Here is a 14,342-nt window from a genome sequence, read left to right on the forward strand (position 1 = left end):
TTGTAAGAGAATAACCACTTTGTTGGTTACGGAGGAGAGCTCTAGATTCGTTTTACAGCTCCATATAGGTGGGGGGCACTGGTGTGGTAAGGCTGGTGGTAATAGGGTATTTGAAGATGGGCGTGTTCTGGTTCCAGTAATGCTTTTTGGTTCATACCTGTGCGTTCTAATTTAGATGTAATATGTAGTAGATTCTGGATGCAGCCCTCATGAGATGTAATTTGGTTTTTAGGTTGTAGAGCTTTGACCAGAGAGACCAACTACTATGGAACTGATTTGGGGAAGGTGTGTGAAGGTTTTTGGGCTGAGTGGGGATATTAGTGGTCTGGGGCGACCCTGGAATATAGGGATGGTTTGTGGGTCAATGACTGTGAGATGCTGCCTGGGTTTGGAGGTTACGTGGAAGGAGGATTTGGGTGATTGGAGGAAGTGTGGGAAGTCCGATTTAGATTCTGTCTGAGTCGAGCATTGCCGTGGAGGGATCTCGTATTATAGAAAGAGGCGGGGGATTTGTGATGGGTAGACATGGCAAACGGATTTACAGTGTCAAAGATAATTGATCGCGAAGGTACTTATTGCTGTTGCTCCAGGGATCGGCGTTAATATTCGGTTCGCATATAGATTGGGGAGTGGAGTTGATAGCAGGATGGTGGCTTGTGGAGGGGTTGGCCACAAAGGTGAAGAGGTAACATTTTGTACTGTGGTGATGTGGCGACTTGGGTTGCTGTTGTTGTTCTCAAGGGGGCAATCTGGATCGTTGTGGAGTCATGGGTGGGAGAGAGGGTGGAAAGCATAGGAGAGAGAGTGGTGGGAAAAGGTAAAGGAAGGAGTGTATGGGATATGGGGATCGCTCTGTAGGGTGGTAGTTGGTAGCAGTAAAAAGGAGTTGAGGTTTACATCCTTACTAAACTCATCTTTAATGCAGGGGAAGAGATCATCAAAGAGCTCCAGGTTGTGGTTCGAGGATTAGATAAGTGCAGTGCTGTTGTTGTAAATGGTACTGGTGGTTTCAGCATTGTACGCAGGTGAGGCTGCTATAATAAGTTTAAAGCCATGTGGAATCTTCTTGGAGGTGGTAACCATGAGTACGAAGGATAAGGGTTTCCTCCATTGAGCGCGATGGTTGGTGAAAAATATAAGATCGTTGATTATGGAGCCCTTATTGCAGTAGAAGTAGGATTCTAGGAAGAGTGTTTCTAGATTTGATTTGAGTATTTTGTGTTTGAGATTTTGTGCATCATTTTTGGTTAAGTTTGATGGGTCGATGATATTGATTGAGATGTGTCCAGCAGGATATAGTAAGGGCTTCACTGCCTTGATGTGGGATAATTCAATGATGAGGTCACTAGGTAGGGAGGAGCTAGGATGTTGATGAGGAGAATAGATGTAGGACACTGGTGGAGGGAACTCGTTCCAAGATGTCTGCCCCTTTAGAAGAGTAGGGAGTGTAGTCCTATTTCTGTGGCTATACTGAGATGGATAGTCCTATGTCACTATCTATGCATGCTGAAAGGGAGAGGGCCTCGTGGGCTTAGAATGCACAGAAAGAAATCCAAAGGCAGGAAAATGGCAGCATGTGGCCCAATCACCAGAGACAGAGCAGTAACAGTGTCCCTCCAAAAACAAAGTAATTAACCACATGTACATCTGACATGGGGAACTCACCACAGACAGAAGACTCCTAAACCAGCCTCGGTATTCCACTAAAAGCGCCTTCGTCAGCCTGCTCAAATCGTGAAGTGGGAGTCATCAGTGTGCTGGTGTCCGGCAGGAAGGGCTTCGTTGGAATCTCCGCACTCACCCCGGGGAGGGTAGGGGTGTTGCATCAATGCAGCTGGATGAGGAACGGTCCGTTGCAGGGGGCGTCATGAACAAAGCACTGTGATTCTCAGAAAAAATAGTGCTGGAGAGAGAGAGAGAGAGAGAGAGAGAGAGAGTATTAATCATGGCTACGCTGGTATGATGAGGTTCAAGTAGGTTTATTCAGGTAAGTAAACAAGTAGTATAAATCTTCATCAGCAGGTGTATAAGTGCTGTAGGGCAGCTCCACCAGGAACAGCCTGCTAGCTGCTCAGCCCCATCCACCAACTGCCACTCATCACTCATCCAATCACCTAAACATTCCACTCATAACCCACACACCAACATTCCATACAGAACACACACACAGGCTGAGCAGCTAGGAACAAGATAACATAGGGCATGAATCATAACGCAAGAATACTACAGGGTTGAGTTCGCGCTATATAAATATGCAACAACAACAAAAAATAACAAAAAAAACATGCTTGCTGCATGCACAAACACCGCAAGGGAAACTGGCGCAGAAAAGGACTCTTGTGCACACATATCCAGATGCGTGGAAGTCACTGATTCCACACACAGACACAAAGACAGACACATAGAAACACACATGCACTGACACATAGGCACACATGCACAAACACACAAGGAAACAGGTTCAGACATGGACACTTGTGTACACAGATATGCACTTGCAAACATACACAGATGCATGCAAGTCATCAAATGAGCACACACATATGCACTGGCTCACACACACAATGACAAAAACAGACACACATGCACACACACTGATAGGTGAGCACATGCAAACACATGGGAAACAAACCAGGACACACGTGCGCACATGCAGGCATGTACAGATGCATACGCAAACACAAAATACACATGCAATCCGATGTGGAGGCACTCACACATAAATATGGGACATGGATGCAATGAATGGTTACATCCACATACGCACATGCAAACATGCACGGATGCATGGAAGTCAATGACCACACATGCACTCACCCACATTCATAACATATATGCACACACACATTTGCACTCCCTCAAGCAAAACCCATATAAATGGAGTGCACTGACATAACTGAGATAATTTCAACTGCAGCCATACATAACACTAAAGGGAAACAAACTGACTTTAAACTTTTGCTGCTACCTCTGACCACACGATGCAATGAGCACCACCCGATGACAACACTGATGAATAATATAAGTGTAGCATTAACCACGCGCCCTCTGCATTAGAAGCTGTCTTTGATGCTTATAATAGAATTATCCTCTTTCTGTGTCTCATTTCTCCTTGGCAGCTCCACCATTATATGCGGAATCTTCATTTTCAAACCACCTCTGGTGAAGAGGTCCATTTCAATGACCAAGGAGAGCCGCTTGCGAGGTTTGACATTCTGAACTGGATTTACTATTCTCATGTAAATGTCACGACCAACAAAGTGGGAAGCTTCAGCATCAGCTCCTCGGGGGAGGCACAGTTCATACTCAACGACAGCGCCATCTGGTGGCACCATAACTTTACGCAGGTAAGACCATCCACATGGGTAAGTCAAGACTCAACAAGCATTGGCATAGCCAATAGGTCTCGCCTTTGGGACCTTATAAGTGTTTAGCCATGCAACAGTTGCATAACTAAATACTTATAAGGTCCCAAAAGCGAGACCTATTGGCTATGCCAAGCGGCGAAAGTAATCGCTATCAAACATCAAAGCGGCCGCGAAAGTGAAAGAAATCGCGGTAAAAGCGGCGCGCGCGCCCGCGCACATGCACTGTAGCTCTAGGCTGGCCTGGTAGCACTTTTTGGAGCCCTCTCAATAAGTCTCGCCAGACCAGCGCATGCGCTGGGTCAGGCGAGACCTAAAAAGAGGTCTGAATCGGATCTGACAAACTTTGAGCATCAGTTATAAAGGAGGCAGAGGCTTTCTTGAGGCTGAGTGGTGGAGCAATCACGTGCAGTTCCAGGGGCTTGCGGTCAGATATTCTATGCTCAGCTGGGTTCTTCAGCTGTCTCTAACCACCTTAAATGTCCCCTGTCTGAAGCTCTCTTCTTTTTAGGAGAGTCCTGCCTCTGCAGGGCGTGGGAAGAGTTGCTGTTGCTTCCTTTTGCGCATGCTCACTGCTGCCCATCTTAAAAGCTGGTCAGTCTCTGAGCTCAGGTTTGTCTGCATCGTCCTCCCATCAACCACGGCAAGGACCTGTTTTCTCAGCCTGTCACTTTGCCGATTGTCACATTCTGTTCCTCTTGCTTCCTGAGGTTACAGCTCCAGGGCACGGTCCGGTCTGGTTCTGACACAGAGTCTGAGCCACCCTGGACATGCCCTTCACCACTGAAAGCGTGGGAGGTTCCATGACTCTCACTATTATTAAACCTACCACTAATGTTGATGTAGTTTCCTGAAAGGTCCTTGCAGAGAACAATGTTGTAAATGCATAGAAGATGGCAAGTAATCTGTAAGATGCCTGGCCTCTGGCGGGGGAGCATAGCGCTCTCCATACCCGGGTCTTTGGGGGGAAGGGCATCCCTCGGCATGTCGTAGAGGTCACCACATGAGGAGTGGGGAAAGCACATTTTTCTTGCGTAATCAGAAAGATGTCGCTGCTGAAAGCTCAGACATAGAGGGGGGTGGACCATGGTCCGGCTGTCCTGCGGGTCGCGGGTTGCACCCCCTCACAAAGAGGCTGTTCCAGACATAGGTACCAGCGGAAACAGGGGTGCCCGAAGGGCAGTCTTTGGACCAGCGCTTCCAAGGAGGGAGGTAGTCAGACAGGTGGAGGAGCACAGAGCTGCTCCCAGGTCAGTGGTGAGAGTACAGCACGAGGAGACAGCGCAGACACATGGGGTGTGCTGTGTAGGAGGTTGATGCAGGGTTTGAAGATAGGTACTCAAGCAAAGACTAGTCAGACTCCAACAGGGATAGGGGAAGACCCAGCAAAGAGCGGGGGTGTCCAATAGGTTTCGGATGGTGAAAAAAACTGAGTGTGCCAAAGGCAAGCGTCAGACCCAAAAGGGGAACCAACGACCATCGGGAGACAGACATGAGAGGGAGAAGCAGGGCTTTAAACAAACGGCACAACCAGGAGCATGTGGAAGGGAAGACGATGGCTCAGGAAAAACGGGCAAGAAGGGAGGAGAATTGGAAACAGAGAAGAGGGGATCATAGTGCCAAAATCTGCAACACTCCCCATCCCTCCTACATCAATACCCTGGAGAAATAAACAGACCAGACACGTTCTTTGTGGAGAAAATTGCTGCAGGTTTATTTGCATAACAAATATGCCAACATGGTGGGTTATCTTACAAACGATCCCAGGGCAGGCAGCCCCTCGCCGCCTGCCCACCTGATGAGCCAAATTACACCGTGGCCCTAGCCAATCGCTGTTTGTCCGATTTGGGGGAGAGGATAACCCCTCCCACCGGTGGACCACCAGTCCACCCCATTACTCACGCCCCCAGAAGGGGGGCTCTGTTCCAGGCAACCCCCGGTTGCTCGGGTCCACAACCGCCCGTAGGACTAACGGGGCGCCGTCGCTCCTCCAGGGTCCAACGCGAGGACCTCCTTGGGGATATTTGGCCTCTGCACTCTGTGCTCGTGCAAAGGGTACCCCTCTGTACCTTGCAGCCTCTGGATCACCCTGTAACTCCTCCACAGCACTGGATGTGGCCACCGTCACCCCAGGGCCCCCCCAAAACGATAGGCCTAGTTACCTACACCCTGCTGATTCCAAACCCTCCCCCAGATCAAGCAAGAACAGGTCCATTCCCACTCTGGACAGGTGTATCCCATCTTCATCAAAACACCCTATGCACTTGGCGTGCAGTAACCCATGCCGGATGAAGCCAAACCACCTTTGTTCGGTGAATTTTCGCATTGTTGCTTAACTTACACAAGGGGGGATTCATTTCTGGCAGCCATTACCACTCGTTTGACTGAACACAGGTCAGCTATCAGAACCAAACAAATAGCGGCCTTGTTAGTCAAACATTACATGGAGGCCCAACACACTGCCCAAGATATACAGTGGTTTATTCTGGAACAAATACTCATTAATTCGGGCAACCAAAGTACTGAAATACGCAAAAGAAGAGAGGTCTTCTGGAGCTATACCTTAGACACATATAAAAATGGGCTGAACAATGAAATCCTGCTCATGACGTCACATATTATATCACTCATGACATGGTCAGTGGCATCACTCATGACATCACTGATGACATCATCCTTGTGATAGAGTGGCGGTCGCGCGAGTTATAGTTATCTGAACTAACTATAACGGGGGAATTTCATTGTTTTTTTACGAGTGAAATATCCACCTAACTATAACATGTGTGAAACCTATGGTTTTTTAAGTGAATTTGCAAGGTTTTTTAAATGCTAATTCCTAACTATAACGTGTGTGAAACCTATGGTTTTTTCAGTGAATTTGTACGGGCTTTTTAAATGCTAAGTTATGTATGTATTATTATTTTTTTTATATATTTATTTTACAAGAAACTACGTATTAAATGTTGTTTTTTTGGTTTTTCACCGTGCGCGCACGGTGCGCGCACCCCCGCGATTTAAAAAAAAAAAAAATTATAATGTTTTTTTCTGCCTTCGGGGTCCTTCAGGGACCCCCTGACAAAGGCTAGGGGGTCAGGAACTCTCTACCCTGCCCCCTTTCCACGTTCGCCACCTTCCTTTTTCACTCTCGCACTGAAAACAAACAAAATGGCGGCCGACACTTCCTGATTTCGACCGATTCGAACGTTGACTAACATGTAACCACTGTTAGAAATGAGGGGGCTCTGGTTGACGCAGGTGTGAACCCACAACAAGCAGGGACCCTTTACTTCTTGTCAGGGCGAAGAATGACTCCCCAGAATAACCCCTGCTCACCCTCTAGGTGCGTGGCGCGAGCAGTCTAGGCTAAGTCTCAGGCGTACACGGTTAAGCAAATGCAATTACACGTACAGTAAACCCCTTGCATGCACCACAAACGGACACCAATCAGGAAGTATATAAAAATAAGCTTTTATGTAGATTCAGCAGATTCAAATACAAGGCCCAGTAACGTTGAACTGATGGGGCCACAACTCTTGGAAATATGGTAAAGTCTCTTTGTTACGGAAAGTTCTTTGGGCGGGCACAAGGTAACTGTGGGCCTCAGCGCACTTCGTGCTGAGGCGGCGTCCGGGAAGCACACGGCAGATGACAGGGAAATCAGAACGTTGCGGACCCTGGATCCGATGCGAGCTCGCAGTCGAGTTCGTAAGTACAGTACCTTGTTTCTTGACGCGAAGGCGGGTGCGGGATTTCAGCGGCTCTTCGGCAGAAGGGCGAGGCGGCGTCCGGGGCTCCCACACTTCACGCTGGGGGTCTGATCTTCAGGCTCACGACAAGAGCGGGGTGTTGCAGGTGGCGGGTGAACAAAGCGGGGCAGCCGGGCACGCAGGTTACGTCCGGGCCGTCCGAGGCTTGGAGATGCTCACAGCGCCGATTCCGGCGGGAGGGTGAAGGTGAGCAGCGAGCCTCCAGTGAGCGAGGTGACAGGGGCAGCCCAGGACAGCGTAGGGGGAGCGACTCAGATCGAGCGAGGCTCTTCCCAAGGCGGGGGCGGCTAAGCAGTCCTGGTCACGGCTCAGGGAGGGACTGGGGCACGAGGGTCACAGCTCCGGCGAGGGAAAGGACACCACAGTCCAGCGGCAGGTGAGTGAAGATCAGGTAGAGCCCAATGGTCCTGGGGCTCAGTTCAGGGGGCAAGCTCAGTTCCAAGCCCTTGGAGATCGTTTTGGAAAAGCACAAGTCTTGAAAGTAAAAATAAAGCAAAGTCTTCAGCAACAGTTTCTCTTCTCCCCTTTGGCAGCAAGGTCACCACTGTAGGCCAATCCCCCAGGATAGGGACAGTCTTCCTCCTACAGCTTTCCCGGTGCCTCCTCCTCAGGCAGAGATTCTTCTTGGTCAAAAGCGGATCTAGTTTCTTAGGAGCAGGGCTCCTACATTTATACAGCAAATCTTTTGTTCTCCCAGGCCAGGGGGGCCCTTGCCTAGTCCAGTCCGGTTTCTGAGCACTTTGTTTACGCGATGCAGGCTTCTTCTTTCAGAATGCAGGGCAGAGTCCTCAGACGCTCCACAGGGGGTGGAGCCGGCATTGAGGTGGAAGAGCACTGTCCTATTCAGAGCCTAGGAGTACTCCTCCCACCCATCTATCTGTCGATCGTCCTATTCACCACCAGGCTACCTAGACCTGCCCATCTGGGTTCCCCCAGCCCTGTCACTCATACCAGCCAGACATCAGATACACATCACGCAGAGGCGGGCTGAAATGTTTAGGCAAGCAAAGGCCAGCTTTCTAAAAGCGGCATTTGCAAACCCGGAATATTAAAATAAACCTTGGAAAACGATGTACCTTATTATTCCGAGTTCAGGCATACTAAACTCGATCTCCTACCATGTTCCCTGGGTCGGTTAGGATCATAGGGTGTAACAATCCAGGCCGCGCATACTGGCCTATGAGAACAGGGTAGCCTTGCAGTAGTGAACATCAAGATGGCGGTAATTCACTACTAGGACATGCCACGCATCTAGGCTTGTCCCACCTTATGCTCACAACGCACCCTGCCCGTGGGCCTACCAGAGGGGTGACTAACATGCAGCTAAGGGAAGGTTTCAGGGACCGGCAAGTGTGGGCACTTGCCGGTCAGCATGTCAGTACCAGACTGCACGCAGGTTCTGCGATGGCAGACCTTAGACATATTTTACCGGCCGCTTCTGTGGGTGGCACAGCCAGTGCTGCAAGCCCACCAGCGGTGTTTGCCTTTACATGTCCACCAGGACCAGGATGAACCTATTGCCCATCGCTGTCCTGGGGTCCAGTGGCCCTACAATGTCAATCCCCACTCGCTGGAATGGGGTACCGACCACAGGGAATGGCTGGAGTGGAGCCTTCTGCTTCCTTCCACTCTTTCCACTTGCCTGGCAAGTCTGGCATGTCCTGCAGTGAGTACCTGAACTCCTGCGCATTTGAGGCCAATAAAAGTGGGTGACAAGCCTTTCAAAGGTCTTGTGCTGCCCCAAATGCCCTGCCAATGGCACATCGTGAGCCAGCCCCAGTAGGAAGGCTCTGAAGTCCTGGGGTACCACCAGCGCACGGGCTGACCCAGGCTCAGCAACCTTAGGCTCTGTATATAGGAGGTTGTTCTCCCAGTAAACGAAGTGTGATCCTGACTGATCACCTGCGGCCTGGTCTGCAGCCTGCTGCCGCATACCTACGAGAGAAGGGCACTCCTTCTGTGCCTTACAAAAGTCCTCCCTGGTGGGACCTCCTTCCTGCTGCCAATGGGTCAGCTCCGGCAGGTCTCCCAGTTCAGCTATCTGTTCCCCTGTAGGCTCCAGGGCATCCCCCTCAAGGTCTGCTTCCTCCTGGACCGTGGGAACTTCAGGGGCCGGCTTCCCGCGCCCCTTCTCTCTGAGGCCGGTTCCTGGGCCTCCCTCTCAGGCTCCAGGACCTCTTGAGTCCCTCTACTGGCTGCCATGGACCGTGTGGTGACACACGCCCAATCCGGCATACCCAACATCTCCAGGTGAGCACTCTGCTCCACCTTAGACCAAGGTGAGCTCTCCAAATCGTTCCCTAACAAACAGTCTACAGGCATGGCGGGCCTCACAGCTACCTGAAGAGTACCAGAGGACCCCCCCCCCCACTCAAAGGGAACCTGAGCCACCTTGCAGTGCCTCTCTGTGTTGTCAGCGGCAACAACGGGATAGAATGCATTGGGGACCACCTGCTCCTGAGACACCAGGTGACACCTGACAGCTGTCACACTGGCTCCTGTATCTCTAAGAGCTTCCACCCTATGGCCATTTATGGTCACCCACTGCCTGTACTTCTTAGTGTTCTCAGGCAGTTGGGTTGGAGGGACCACTTCACGGTCTCCTAGCGAGACCAGGGACATCTCTGCGGGACCCCACCCACCTTGGACATCCCTCTCCTCCCCCAAGGCTACACTAGTCACCTGCCGGGGTGGAGCACCAGTGGGTGCTGGTTTACCAAACAATGGACACTTTACATCAGAGGCAAAATGCCCCAAATTGTTACACCTGTAACATCTTACGGGCCCCTTCTGAACAGGAGGACCTGTCGGGGCCCCAGTCGCTTTTCTGGGGTGGGGGAGGCTGAGAACCCTTCCCTTGGTTCCCTTGGGGACTACTTTGGGGCCCTTTTTGGAACTGCTTCTGTTTACCACTGTCCCCCCCACTCTTCTTCTGGGGACCCTGCCCACCTTTGGCGGAATCTCCCACGGGACCCTTGTGGACCCTGGTACTGACCCAGCGGTCCGCCTTCTCAGCAAGCTTCCTAGGGTTAGTCAGCCTACTATCTATCAGGTGCTGGCGTAGCTCAGGAAAACAATTACTGGACAAGTGCTCCCATGCCATTAAATCAAGAAGCCCTTGATAATCATTTACCTTACTACCCTTTACCCAACCATCCAGCGCTCTGTAAAAGAAAGTCACATATTCCACATACGTACTATTGGGAATCTTAGTGCAACCCCTGAACCTCTGTCTATATAACTCAGGGGTCAACCCATACCTAGTCATCAATGCTTCCTTCATATGGGCGTAAGAATTATGAACATCAGCAGGTAAATCTAACAGTGTGTCCCGCCCTTCACTCAGGAACCGTCCCCACAACCCCGCTCCCCAATCTCTCTCAGGGACCCGGTGGGAAGACATGGCTACCTCGTAGGCTCTGAACCACTGCCCGATGTCGTCATTCTTGAAGAACTCCTTCACTACATCCTTGGGAATATAAAATCTTGGTTCCGCCGGTACTGGCGGTGTGCTGCCACCAGAGGGATTAAGCTCCAAACTTTTTGCTTTCAGCTCCAGCTCCCTCAGCTTCATGTCATGCTCTAATTGTAGTTTCTTTTCTTCCATGGCTAATCTTTGTTTTTCCATATCCATTTGCCCATGAAGTTTTGCCATTTCTACTTCGTGTGCCCGGGGTGCTGCCCTGTCTGCCAACTCTTCTGGCGACAGGCCTCTGCCAAACTCATGGACACTTTCTGGTGGAACCATTTCCACCTGATTCTCTGGTGCCTTTGACTCATGCCAGGCCCTCAGCGCCTTCACGAGTTGGTCCTTCTTTTTCAATCCAGTTCGGGCAATTCTGAACTTGGAGCAAAAACCTCTCAACTCTTCATTGGTATGATCCTGAAGTGCGCTTTCTTCCCAATCTATGTCCTCAAATCCAGAGATTATAGAAGCTGCCCTTCCGGCGGGAAGTGAACCAGGCATGGCTCTAACAACGGAGATTCTTGGCAAAACAAAAACAATTGCTAGTCTTGTGGCTGCGTTACTGGTCTGCTCTCACTACGTGGTGATCAGTGGTTCACTATACGCAAACCACAAATGCAAATCCATAAATCCTCACCGCTGCCACCAATGTTAGAAATGAGGGGGCTCTGGTTGACGCAGGTGTGAACCCACAACAAGCAGGGACCCTTTACTTCTTGTCAGGGCGAAGGATGACTCCCCAGAATAACCCCTGCTCACCCTCTAGGTGCGTGGCGCGAGCAGTCTAGGCTAAGTCTCAGGCGTACACGGTTAAGCAAATGCAATTACACATACAGTAAACCCCTTGCATGCACCACAAACGGACACCAATCAGGAAGTATATAAAAATAAGCTTTTATTTAGATTCAGCAGATTCAAATACGAGGCCCAGTAACGTTGAACTGATGGGGCCACAACTCTTGGAAATACGGTGAAGTCTCTTTGTTACGGAAAGTTCTTTAGGCGGGCACAAGGTAACTGTGGGCCTCAGCGCACTTCGTGCTGAGGCGGCGTCCGGGAAGCACACGGCAGATGACAGGGAAATCAGAACGTTGCAGACCCTGGATCCGAAGCGAGCTCGTGGTCGAGTTCGTAAGTACAGTACCTTGTTTCTTGACGCGAAGGCGGGTGCGGGATTTCAGCGGCTCTTCGACAGAAGGGCGAGGCGGCGTCCGAGGCTCCCACACTTCACGCTGGGGGTCTGATCTTCAGGCTCACGACAAGAGCGGGGTGTTGCAGGTGGCGGGTGAACAAAGCGGGGCAGCCGGGCACGCAGGTTCCGTCCGGGCTGTCCGAGGCTTGGAGATGCTCACAACGCCGATTCCGGCGGGAGGGTGAAGGTGCGCAGCGAGCCTCCAGCGAGCGAGGTAACAGGGGCAGCCCAGCACAGCGTAGGGGGAGCGACTCAGATCGAGCGAGGCTCTTCCCAAGGCGGGGGCGGCTAAGCAGTCCTGGTCACGGCTCAGGGAGGGACTGGGGCACGAGGGTCACAGCTCCGGCGAGGGAAAGGACACCACAGTCCAGCGGCAGGCGAGTGAAGATCAGGTAGAGCCCAATGGTCCTGGGGCTCAGTTCAGGGGGCAAGCTCAGTTCCAAACCCTTGGAGATCGTTTTGGAAAAGCACAAGTCTTGAAAGTAAAAATAAAGCAAAGTCTTCAGCAACAGTTTCTCTTCTCCCCTTTGGCAGCAAGGTCACCACTGTAGGCCAATCCCCCAGGATAGGGACAGTCTTCCTCCTACAGCTTTCCCGGTGCCTCCTCCTCAGGCAGAGATTCTTCTTGGTCAAAAGCGGATCTAGTTTCTTAGGAGCAGGGCTCCTACATTTATACAGCAAATCTTTTGTTCTCCCAGGCCAGGGGGGCCCTTGCCTAGTCCAGTCCGGTTTCTGAGCACCTTGTTTACGCGATGCAGGCTTCTTCTTTCAGAGTGCAGGGCAGAGTCCTCAGACGCTCCACAGGGGGCAGAGCCGGCATTGAGGTGGAAGAGCACTGTCCTATTCAGAGCCTAGGAGTACTCCTCCCACCCATCTACCTGTCGATCGTCCTATTCACCACCAGGCTACCTAGCCCTGCCCATCTGGGTTCCCCCAGCCCTGTCACTCATACCAGCCAGACATCAGATACACATCACGCAGAGGCGGGCTGAAATGTTTAGGCAAGCAAAGGCCAGCTTTCTAAAAGCGGAATATTAAAATAAACCTTATTATTCCGAGTTCAGGCATACTAAACTCGATCTCCTACCATGTTCCCTGGGTCGGTTAGGATCATAGGGTGTAACAATCCAGGCCGCCCATACTGGCCTATGAGAACAGGGTAGCCTTGCAGTAGTGAACATCAAGATGGCGGTAATTCACTACTAGGACATGCCACGCATCTAGGCTTGTCCCACCTTATGCTCACAACGCACCCTGCCCGTGGGCCTACCAGAGGGGTGACTAACATGCAGCTAAGGGAAGGTTTCAGGGACCGGCAAGTGTGGGCACTTGCCGGTCAGCATGTCAGTACCAGACTGCACGCAGGTTCTGCGATGGCAGACCTTAGACATATTTTACCGGCCGCTTCTGTGGGTGGCACAACCAGTGCTGCAAGCCCACCAGCGGTGTTTGCCTTTACATGTCCTGGCGCTCCTGGCGCCCTTTACTGGGGTCTGACAGTAAATCAAACAATCCAATCATGGAATCCAACCAACATATACAATTTACATAGGGAGCACTTGCACCGCGACACTGGTTGGCAGTGGCACAGCGCGCTGAGCGGCCAACACCATAAAAACACATGATGCACAGCGACAAAAAGAGGGAGGGAGACTCACGCCAAGGTGCCAGGTCTAACAACCACAAATCAGAATTACGCTCGCGCACGTTAGGGTGTGCGCACGGTGCGCGCACGGTGCGGGGCTATAAATATGTATGTGCTTTTAACTGCAATTTTCTCAGGAACTACTGAACAGATTGACTCCATATATGCAAAAGGCACATCCCTGACCTGAGGACTACCTCTCTGCCAAATTTCAAGTAATTCTGTTCAGCCGTTCGGGCTGTACCTTCAACTAAAGGTCCTATGGGAAAATGCATGGGGAAAACGCGTTTTGGGACCCCCCCTTTTTTCTCGGCCCCCGCATGACGAATCCCCCCGAGTCTTTCAGGGTAGGAGCTGAGCAGAGTGCCCCATTAATTTTGAAAAGTTCGCGAAGGTTCGTCAACCGGTGCCAAAGTTATTCAAAATAGAATTTTCAGATTTCCTATGGAAACACGGTCCTAACTATCTATAACTATCTACTGGCGACCGCCAGTAGATAATATACATATATATATATATATATAAATAAGCAATTGCAGCCTAATAAACACCAGAGCTGAATCATGCTGTAAGGAATTTCCACCATACATGAAAAACATGCATTAGAAACAGGAGAAACAACAACAAAATTTGTTTAGAAACTGTTTTAATGCTCAGCAAACAGTAGAAATTCTCATAAACCACTGAAAGCACAGGAAGCTCCCAGGCTGCATTGCAAACACCCAGTCTAAAAAGACTGAAAAGCTAACCTGTAGCTGCATAGCAACAAACTGACACCGTGCCTTTAAGGCACTCCTGACCCCCAGCTTCCCATCATGCCTCAGGGGTGACAGTTAGGTCAGTTGTTCTTTGCGGAGAGTGAAAAAGCCATGGTACAAAGAGTTAACAATATCTTCAAAATATAACA

At 50.7% G+C, this 14,342-nt stretch overlaps 1 protein-coding gene across 1 annotated transcript in view; it reads left to right on the top strand.

The window, feature by feature from the left end:
- The first annotated feature begins 1,119 nt into the window (after window positions 1-1,119).
- The window catches only part of LOC146838951 (vomeronasal type-2 receptor 26-like), a 161,701-nt gene continuing 148,478 nt past the window's right edge, over window positions 1,120-14,342 (top strand). Inside the window, exons 1-2 of the mRNA XM_085599992.1 lie at window positions 1,120-1,173; window positions 3,120-3,347. Coding sequence (XP_085456118.1) covers window positions 1,120-1,173; window positions 3,120-3,347 — 282 coding nt within the window. The remainder of the gene's footprint in view (window positions 1,174-3,119; window positions 3,348-14,342) is intronic.

This window comes from Triturus cristatus, chromosome 4_2 (assembly GCF_964204655.1).
Source record: "Triturus cristatus chromosome 4_2, aTriCri1.1, whole genome shotgun sequence".
In the NCBI taxonomy this organism is placed as follows: Eukaryota; Metazoa; Chordata; class Amphibia; order Caudata; family Salamandridae; genus Triturus; species Triturus cristatus.